General features: G+C 41.1%; 1 protein-coding gene across 1 annotated transcript; it reads left to right on the top strand.

The window, feature by feature from the left end:
• Window positions 1-5,234: 5,234 nt before the first annotated feature.
• Window positions 5,235-9,366, top strand: spag8 (sperm associated antigen 8). The gene is made up of 6 exons (XM_048259445.1): window positions 5,235-5,404; window positions 5,567-5,726; window positions 5,988-6,033; window positions 6,961-7,078; window positions 7,623-7,685; window positions 9,004-9,366. The coding sequence occupies exons 1-6, from the start codon at window positions 5,324-5,326 to the stop codon at window positions 9,097-9,099; spliced, it is 564 nt and encodes a 187-aa protein (XP_048115402.1). The 5' UTR covers window positions 5,235-5,323; the 3' UTR covers window positions 9,100-9,366.
• The last annotated feature ends 1,602 nt before the right edge of the window (window positions 9,367-10,968 follow it).

Below are 10,968 nucleotides of genomic sequence, written 5' to 3'. Positions count from 1 at the left end.
AGAGAATGCCAGGTCAATCATACACATAAAATTTGGTGCAGTTCTGAACATCTTAACTGAAGATAGGGGCGATTAAAGCAGAATAATATTGCATTTTCATTTTTTACCGGGGGGTGCAAATCACAAATGAGTGATTATGGGCCAGATTGATGTGGGCCCTTGAGACCAACATACCATACCATAAAATTTTCTTCATCCTCAGTGCCACGGTTCAGGTAGTTATGTAGGAAAAACTGCTTTTTTATGGTTCGGGGGCCCAGCCCGGGTGGCCCCTGGGACGAAACGACATTTTTCCGTAAAAGTCTAGTGGGGCTACATACCCACCAAATTTCATGTGCCCCGGTGGTTCGGTGTCCCGGGTATCGTTGACCAAAATTCAGGAAGTAGATGACGAAAATAAATAAATAAATAAATAAATTGTGTTGCATATAGCCAGCTTAATTAATGTCAATTTAAAGATTATGATTAGCAGTTTCTATGCTTTTTCCATTAATAGTTACAGGAAGCCACGTTGTTGTTTAAACTATTGTTGCTTCTAGCCCACGTTACAGTTTCCCTTGCTGCAGGGACACACACATTGCATGAGCGCTCTATATATGAGTTCTACATGCTGGAAATCTTAGTTCTCAGATGTAGAACTCAAATGTGTCTTGACGCCTCCGTTTGTAAGATCAAAATAAGATGTTATAAATGGAACGCGATCGTAAGACATTAAGATCTCCAGTAGATGTAGTACTATGACACACATTGACAGTGAAATCAGATCAGACGTGTGAAGCACCGGGCATAACTTAATTTCGCGGCTACGTGTACCAGTAGCCTAGGTTAATTGTTGAGGAGGCCCATAGTTTGAGAAAAGATGCAGATCATAGACAGAGAAAGCATAATCCTCTGAGAACAGTAGCCAAAGGTCTTTCTGCACAAACAAGTGCATTGGTGCGCGCACCCCCGTATTCACTTTGACTCTCTGCATTTATACAGTGTGAATGGATGACCATTCAATCAAATCAACAGACCTATTTGTGTCTCTTTGTGTGTGCGTTGTGGTAGATACGGTTCCAACTCTTTACGGGAGCGTTTATTTCCATATTTTACTTTCATTTTAATCTGACAAAAGGTGTGGGGGATAGAATCGTGTTCCAGCAAAAGTGTGTACGTTATAACACCCACATCCCCCACGCTTGCTACGCGCCTGTGTGAAGTGGATAAAGGTCGCTGAATCACTGTGTGCCTGCTCGCTAACAGTCATTAAACATGACTGTGTCAAAAGGAGGCAGCAGCTGATGATTTCTCTCCTTGTGTTAGAGTGGCTTCAGCCAACAGATGAGCACTTATGCCTGAGTGAGCCAGTGTGAGCACATCAGATAAAGAGGGAACAAAGTGAGTTTTTCTATAGGAAGGCTGACTTCTAGGAAAAATATAAGTGTTTAAATGTAGCAAAACGGGGAAGATTAGATCATCAGCATTGTTTTGGCTTCTACACCTGCAACATCTGCATTGTGGGTAAAACCTGGTCAAATCGTTTAGACAGACACAGTGCGACAGGGCCCACAGATGGTTAAATCTGGCCGGTTGTGTGCCACTGACTGCTATTCCCTGAACCTCTTCACTGGACCTTTGTTTGAATAAGGCCATGCCTCCCGTTTAGCACCTAAGTTACTGAAATAGCCCAAGCGCACTCCCTGTGCCTGCCGTCCTGAAAGACACGGACATCCACGTTCCGAAATAGCCGCACCACTCTATCTATGAGTGGAAATGAATAAAAACATGCGAGTGTGGCTACGCCATGCCAGATACTTCGCAGCACGCTACTTTCTGGAGAAGCGTCGGAAGAATTAATTAGGAGAACACGTCGGAGAGAGGCTGATCCTCGTCCAAGTCACACTGCACTCGGTGACCACACATAAGCCGTACTGTTAATATTGGGTGAGGGAATGTTGTTTTAAGGCCCGGGAGCAGGGGGCGTTAGAGAAGTTGCATTTTAAAAGAGCCCTTGCACATTTGCTCCCCGTCTAATGGGCAGGCTATTTTTGTCCGGCAAGGGGAAATAGTAACAGCATTGTGCTTTGCTTTTTTTGGGGGGAGGATGGGGGGTGAAGCTCGTTATGGATAGGCTACTTTTGTTATTCACAAACGGTCTCTAGCTCGCACATTATGGATTAAGCTTACTGTACTTGTTTGAAGAGGAAGCAAAAAAAAACATGCACATAAAATGTTTCATGAGCTGCTGTTTGGTCAAAAATCATAAATTGCTCCTTTGGTCTGAAAAAGACGGCCGAAGGAGAAGAAAACAGCACTTTTTTTACAGGATGCCCTCCGATGGTAGATCTCAGCATGACGGCCTGGCTCCCTGGAGAAAAAAAAAGGCTTGTAGTAGCGTGACCTCACCCGGGTTTTGGAGGTAACTGGTGCCAGTTCACTAGGGCTGTCTGGAGGCAAAGCCTGTGTGAAACTCTGTTTATTAGCAAAAGGGATACAATGACGTCTGACGCCATTTCAGGCCGTCGTTTGCTTGTCTGCATTGTTTCTATATCTCATTGGGCCAGTAATAAATATGGGAGCGTAGTGATGTTGACAATTCCCTGAAGTCAACAGATGCTTCTGATAAAGTGCCATTTATTTGCTTATTTATATATATTTATCCATTCATCCATTTCCATTGTAAGGACTGGAAGTTCTGCTAGTGTTACCAAGGGGAAAGGTTGTGGGAAAAATGTCTTGTTTTAACTGAGCAAACCAACAAAGGAGATATGATCATCCATTCTATTTACGTCTCTTGGTATACAAAAAAAATAACTCACTAGTATGAGTACAGTGCAAACTTTCGTTCCTTGTATATAGGTTATGGTGTGAGAATTATATCTTATTTTCACACTTTGGAAGTTGTGGAGGACATAGTTGCAATGCATTACTATATGATTCCAGAAGAAGCTGTGGTGGGACCAGATGTGTTTGGCATGTGAGCCGTGCCTGGAGTTAGTCTCTCTCTGTACTCACAACTGTGACACAGTTGTATTTATATTGTATCTGCTCTGTGGGGACTCAAATTCCTCAAGAGCTCAAGCAATACATTTCATCATTGTTGAAGCACGCATTGTCTATGCTAGACCACACACTCTCATTCTCACTAGCACCCACACACACACAGACACACACACACACACACACACTTACACACAGACATACAGACAGAAAGTTATACTGATTACTGATCAGAGAGAAAGAACACTATCTGTGACAGTGATGCTAGCTCTGAAAACAATTTAATGATAGGTGAAATCGCCGTTCAATTAAGTTCAATTTAGAGACTGCAGATGGATCCTACATGATGTGTCATGATGGCTGCCCATTTCTCTTGCCCTTTCTATTTAAGATGTATTCCTATAATTTCAAAATCATGCAGTTGCTCGAGGCTGAAGTCTTGTGCGTGAATAAAAGCAGTCATTCTTTCTCTTGGGTGTAACCCTTCATGTAAGACAACACGCAAGCCCATTGCATAAGCAAATGAATCCTGCAAGTGAACATGGCTCATGGGAGCTTATCTTAAGTACCACCAGGAAGGCCTCCAACGTCAAATCACAAGCTGTTAATCAATCAGCAGTACATGTGCGTCTTATTCTAAAATATCTCCCATTAAGCTGTCTCCTCCGCTGTTTCCACTGAGCTTGTTTTCAGACGCTCATTCCCTTGTCAGACTGTGATCCCAACCCTCATCGGATGGCAATGACTGCCGTTTAAGTGTTTAGTGATTGATCCACATGTCAGTGAAACCTACAAAGCGAAGTTGTTGGTCTCATCACAGTAGTGTTTTGGCTTGGTTTGTGTGACGTGTTCTAAACCTCAAAACATTTGAGCCAGCTATTTTGGTCCGTGAGTAACTTGTAGTCGTGAGATAGTTGTACGTCTCTTGGATGAATTGGGTTGTTGTGTTACTAATTGAATGTTGTGGAGGTCACCCAACACCCCCAAAACAAAATAGGCAATGACATACAATTCACTCACACACATGCACACACACACACACACACACACACACACACACACACACACACACACACACACAGTTAGGGAGAGAGAGAGAGAGACAGACAGAGAGAGAGAGAAAGAGAGTCATGTGAAGCAATGATGTTCATTAATCCCAGTGGTTCATTCAGCACTTTGGCCGCTCAGCTGTAGTGGGCTGTGTGGTTTCGGCAGAAAAGGACAGTGTTGGCGATTACATTAAATAACACGTCTGGAGCGCAGTAGACAGGAAGCAACATTTTAACTTCTCTTCTCCACTCCACTCCGCAGACAGCTGTTTGGAATCAGGGGCTTGCCTTCCCCATCTCTCTCCTCCACAGCCCACACCCTCTCCAGGGGCATCGCCGCACTGACTGGTCCCTTTGTGAAGCCCTGCCGGTGCATCCGAGGGGCGATTTGTCAAGTCAACTTTAGCAGACGTGGTGACGATATGTCATGCAACCGTGCCATGTGAGTACAGCGACTTGGGATTAGGAGACGAGGATGTGGACGCAGACATGTGGAGAGACGAACACTCAAAAATGTGCTAGAGAGAGAGAGAGAGAGAGAGAGAGAGAGAGAGAGAGAGAGAGAAAAGAACAGGCTGAGAAAAATGGTCTTTTAACTTACAATTTGTGTAGCAATGGTTCTCACCAGATTCAAGATGTTCCCACTGGCAGCCTGCTGGGTGCACAGCTAGAAAAGGATGCATCAACATCTCATTACTCCTTCATTTTCCATGTTGAAAAGCCAAGTTTTTTTGGAAAGTGACAGGAGACATTATTTACACTTCTCCAAGGAGTTGCTTAATCTTTATAGCCAATTGGCAGTTTGAAATTTTAGGCCGAAGCTGTGATATAAACAACAAAAATAAACAGCTTAAAAAAGACACAACAAATATAAATAAACAGCTTTTGTTGGTAGCAAGCCAATAAAAGTGCTGCTGGAAAGTTTCACCCTGATATCTTTTCAGTAAAACTTCAACACTAAATATGCCATCTGTGTGTAGCCTTTTTTAAATTAATTTGTCTATCCTAGTGCTAAGTAGGTCTAGAGTTTATTTTAATCTATGTCTGTGTTGCGAAATTGTAATAAAAAAGAGAGAGAGAGAGAGATGACAGACGATAGAAGGACTGAAAGCCAAAGACAGGATTAACCTGAGGAGGATGCTCAAGCTTCTCTGGTGATGTCAGTGAAGTCACAATGTTACTGTTTACTGTTGCCATGGTAACATTAAAGAACTCAAGTCGTGTGTGAAGCGTTTGAGATAGCCTACAAAAAGTGAGTGCAATCACGAAAAAACACTCACACAAACGTCAACATGAATGTTCCCGAGGAGGAGCCGCTGGAAAATAACGAGATATCTGTTGGCAGATGTCTAATGGACAACTGGGTTGAGGAGGTGAGTGAAAAACGTTGTAACCAGTCAAAACGTGGCGACTTTGTGGTTACTATAGGCTAACCATGATCGGTTGAACCACTCTTTAGATGTATTTCCATAACCTAGGCTACCTACTGATTGCACCCCAATGATTGCACCCTTTCGATTTTTTAACTTTTTTAGCGAGCCACTGCGCTACTGGACAACTCCATGCCAAGAACACGTATCCACAAGAACGGTCATAGGGGAATTCTGACTCTGGACATGACTGCTAAAGTGCAAGGGCTTAGCACGATTAAGTCCTCCTACACCCCTCCAAAAGGCCCTGGCATAAGAGAGAAGGGTAGGCAGGCCTCTTTGTGGGCATCAGGGGTTGATACAAGTAACGTTAGACTCTACGGCACAGAGCACAAGAATGGCATCTGATTAACTCAAGTTAAATTCATGCTTCTACTGATTTCTAAATTGCATTCAGATTATCCATTGGGCTGTGTACTGAGCGGGCTACTAGCCTATTTTAGGTAGCCTACCCATTTAAGCATAATGGAATGGTGACACATGTGGAGGTATCTGCTGATATAGGCTACATATCGTTTGCTCATAGGATTGCGTGGAGAGCTTCTGGAGAAATACCTCTTTGAGAAAATAAGGTAAAAGAAACGACACACTACTCTACACTACTACACTATTCTTTGACCGGTCTGTATTTAAATAAGAAAGCTGACCTCAGAGTCATCTGAGAATCAGGATAAACTTTTAAGCTTCCCTCTGTCTTTGTCTGGGAGGAAGGAGTGGGCAGAAAATGATGTAAGAGACCTACTGGTCAGTTTCTTAGTAATTAAAGCCTTTTAGTAAGTGCTGTCAGCTTGATGTTTGTGAAAATGTGGTGGGCTTGACAATATGCCTATAGCCTAAAATTAGTGTTATGATATTTCCAAGCAGGTCAAATCAGAGTAATGACAAATATATATGTTTATTTTTATTTTTATTTTTTATTACTGCTACTAGTCTGTTCACTCCAATACAACCCACATCTAACAGTGGTTTTGGCTCTACACTTGTTGTAAATGAATGGATGATTGAATAAATAAGCAAGCATCCAACGAAACATAAAAATCTACAATTTAAATGCAATATAACTGTCATTGAAATATCTCACCCCACTGCGGTGCAAACTGTGGTTGCTGTTGTTAAAAACAAGGGTCCTACTTGAAGAAAAGGCTTTGATTAAAATGATGTCCTTTCTCTGAATTTGAGTCTTGTGGTGGCTCCTTACATCTTCAATTAGAGGAGCTTGAAAGGATGCTTGATGGCTCACAAAATCACACATTCTCCTCCACTGACAAAGATGCCCATTTGTGGCATCAAATCTGAGTTATCAAGGCGGTCGAGAGAGTACTTTTGCACAGCTTTTTTTTTTTTTTTTAAATGGTTACATAAGAAGCCACACTACTTACTTAACTGTCTCCATTGGACATAAACCTACCTGAGCCAACTACTGTATTATAACAACTCACATTCATCATTCAATATGTCATCATATCACAATTTCAATGTTGTAAAATATTATCCCACAGTGCGGAGGTCCAGGCAGAGTTCAATCCAAAGCCACCAGCCACTGAATTCTGCTCCACCACCCAGGCAGACTACACCATGGAGGGCTTTAGATGCGTCAGCCCGACGATTCTATCCCAGGTCAGTTGCTGTGCCCATAATTGGGCCCTGAAGTGTATTGCATGTTTGTTTTTTTCTATGCACTTTCATTATCCTGTCCATATCCTATTCTGTATGGACATTTTGACAGTTTCAACAGAAGTAGGAGACATCCGTTCCGGTTTTCATCTTCCGACCATTCTGTAAACTTATTGCAGTCTCAGTAGGCTAGGAAAACTTAAACTTATATTACTTTTGAAATGCTGACAATTCCGCACAGTGTAGGGATATTTTATATAATATAAGTTAACTTTTACATGGCTTCATTCACTGTCTTTTAATCAGACTATCATCATATGAAGCCACTTAAAATCAATACAACGCAGCTCCGGCTGGAAGAGTCCTGGCGATGTCCATTGTTGACTCATGAATAAGGATTATACTGTAGGGATGTCATTCAGACTTGTTAGTAAAGTTTAGTTTAGTTATTAGTTTAATAACAACATACTATACCAGTTTGTTATGCTGGCAACCTGATGTAAGCCATTAACTGATTTGTAAAAATGATATTTTTCTTTTCTTTTAGGAATATGACTACAAAACAGACCAGGCTATCACATTGTGGAATGAAAACTACCACCTTCTTCAGGTCAGTGCACAGCCCTTCCCAGGGCTGATTATTGACATAGTCACAGTGAAATCCCTGATTAATGATCAGAAGGGCATACTGATTGTGGGAGCACACGGGATTCACTCAAGTGGTTTCAGCATCTAGGGATCTATTCACGCAGAGGCTTTCGGATCCCTGAATGCAACAAGGGGAATCACATTATAGGCCCTTTCACACTGTAGGAACTTTTTGCAGTTCCTAGAACCCCTTTTTTCACATTTCACATTATATTGTAGTTCCTCCATACCTCCCACATTCACAGGCCTCAATAAAACCACCCAAGTGCTGATGACAACTCCTTTTTTTAAAAAGCTGCTCTCAGCGTGACAAGCAACTTCTGGACCACGCAGAAGGCTGCAGTGGCTTATTGCGCCTGGCCCGTCTTCTGAGAAGCCCATGTCACTGAAGTCCAATTTGAGATGAGCGCATGCTCATTAGTCTGCATTAACGCTTGACTGTTGATACAGCACGTGCTGTTCGAGAGGCATTTGCCACATGTTTGACAATTGGCCACCATTGTAAAATATAATTAGTGTACTCGCCACAACAATTCACTGCCATGTCAAATTTAATTAAATCCAATGGTTATAATCTTTCTTAATATTTCCTGTTGTCCATTCGGTTGTATTCTAAAGGAGTCTAATTAAATTAAAAGGAGCTGTCTCAGACACTGTCAAAGCTGTCACAGTCTTTAATAGCACAATTAAATATTAGAGACATATTTTTAACGCTAGGCCAATAATCTTTCAAAAAGCTCTGGTGGCATTAATTCTGCAAAATGTAATGGTTCCCAAACCACATACCATAAATGTGATCAGCTTAATACCTTATCACTTCAATTTACACCAATTAGCACTGATTAATTAAAAAAATTCCATGACATGAGCAGTTTAGGTGAATGCATGGATACTTAGTTCACATTACCTGTCATAACAGAAAGACCTATTTGAGTCTTAGCCCACAGTGTGGAAAGAATCTAGCCTTGTGTGTGTGTGTAGGCTATAGTAGGCTACGGAAACTTAATATGAACTTCACATATCTTAGAGCTTTATGACAGACACAAAAAGAATGGCTTGGCTGTCTGTGCTGGTAAAATGGTCACCTCTGTGTTTAGTTGCTTGGAAACAAGAGGTGACTCTCTGCTGCTTACCCAAAGGACCCGCTCTGCACTGCCTCCCTAGAATGTTGATGACCTCTAGCATTTTCCCCCTTATCGTATTGTATATATGCAGTATTGCATTGTATTATAGTCTGTCGTAGTGTTGTAAACATGTTTACACTTTTCCCTCCCTCACAGGGTGTTACAGCGGTCACGACCAAAGATGCACCATTCAGGAAGAACACGTCCTTCAGCAAGCCTATCAGTGAACAGTTGGATAATACTATGCTGTAGACAATTTAGAAAAGCCTAGTCCCATTTTGTGAAAGGTCACTATCATGGTATTCAAAATAGCAGTATTCATTCATGTGCACAGTTTCTTTTCATATTATTCATATATACAATTATATTTTCTTGTATTTTACAGTTGTTATGATAGGGAAATGATAAACAACAGTTGTGCATTTTTATAAGGTAATTAAATTGCATAGTTTGGTGTTTATTTAGCTGTCAGTGTCAATCATAAGCATGAATATCTCTTGCATAAATGGCCAATTAAATTCATGGTGTGATAATCCTAAGAACTGCCCAAGGTCTGTAGTACATTTTAATAGGAGCGAGAGTCTACCATGCTAACATGGCTTCTGGAGCTAGACATTGTGATTAACACTTTATTATGAAATATAATACAGATTATATGAAACAATAAGGCTAACAGACCTAGAAGCTAATTGAACAAAGTCCAAATGGTCCAGATATACAGTATATGCTTGAAGTGTGACAGTTAAGCTGTTTGCCATTTCATTCAAAGGGAAAAATGGAGGCCTTAGCAGAGTGTTTTTTTTTTTTAAATAAGGCACTAACAAGACTCTAAAAACGTCAGCCTAGAATTACTTAAACAAAAAACAGCCGTGATTTCTCTATCAACTGGTAATAATTAAGGGCTACAAACAAAAAACAGCTGGTGAGATTAATGTGAACTGTTACACCCTTGCCCAGACAAACAACGAGCATGCTCATATGACGTGCCAACAAGTGTCAGAAAAACAGCACAGCTTTTTTCTTTTTTTCTGTGGATGAGGCAGAATATACGTATTCATGAAACACACACAGTCTGTCATTGCATTGTCTGGTATAGGCTACAGTATTACAGCATTAAAAACATAAATAGGCCTATTTGTTTATTCAGGAAACACTTTTATCAAAAGTTAGCCTACTTTATAGATATGTATTCTCTCGCAAGTCAAGTCACATTTATTTATGGCACATTTCAAATCAACAGCAGTTATATTGTTGAGCTTTACTGAGGTTCAATTTTGGTGTTGGCACCAATATCTAATTGTGAAGTTACAGGCAATAGTTGGAGAGATCTGAATGTATGAGTTAATGAGACTTTTTTTTTTTTAAAGAGGATGTCCATGAGCCTGCTGCCTCACATAACAAGGGTAGTTGTGAGTTTTGGTCAATATTCAGTTTGCTTGTGGTCACTGATTTGTGCTTTTCACCACACAAGTCAGTTATAAGCTCCTGGTTGCTATAACTAGAATAAAATATAGTACTATCCCCACACCACTCTAGCAGCTAATGCCCATAAAAAGACATCAAAACACCTTGAGCCATTTTGTAACCAATTATTTTCTTGTGAAGAGACCTGTTATCAAATTGTGGCTATTATGAAACACCACAAAGGTAACATACAATCCACTTTCAGCTTGACAACAAATGCGCTCTGGCTTTTGTAATTTGGAGAGAGGACGAACACTCCCTTCATCTTGGATAGAAACATCAGGCACCTCGCCTGCTCGAAGTCAGAAGAAAGGCTTAGCCGCGCTAATGACAAATCGACTGATGTGATGGATGTCGATGTCTCACACGGCTCACATGGTTGTGTCAATCAGGGAAGCCTTTCTTCTGCGCGCTCAATCCTGGTGCGCTTCGACGGGGATTAGCTGGGTAGCTATGGCAACAAGTCATTTTTAGACTACATTAATGCAACCAGCTTCTACGATTCATCATCTCATAGAATAAGACAAAAACAGTGCGAATTAGGTATGAAACTCATGCCAATTATCTTGGTCCCTAACAAATGATTGGTTTTGGTTAGTAATAGGCTTTAAGAGTTTGGAAGCATATTTTCCTCCCTGAGCCATTTTCAGAGAAGCC

This window comes from Alosa alosa, chromosome 12 (genome assembly GCF_017589495.1).
Source record: "Alosa alosa isolate M-15738 ecotype Scorff River chromosome 12, AALO_Geno_1.1, whole genome shotgun sequence".
Lineage (NCBI taxonomy): Eukaryota > Metazoa > Chordata > Actinopteri > Clupeiformes > Clupeidae > Alosa > Alosa alosa.
This window is presented reverse-complemented; position numbering and strand designations above follow the sequence as displayed.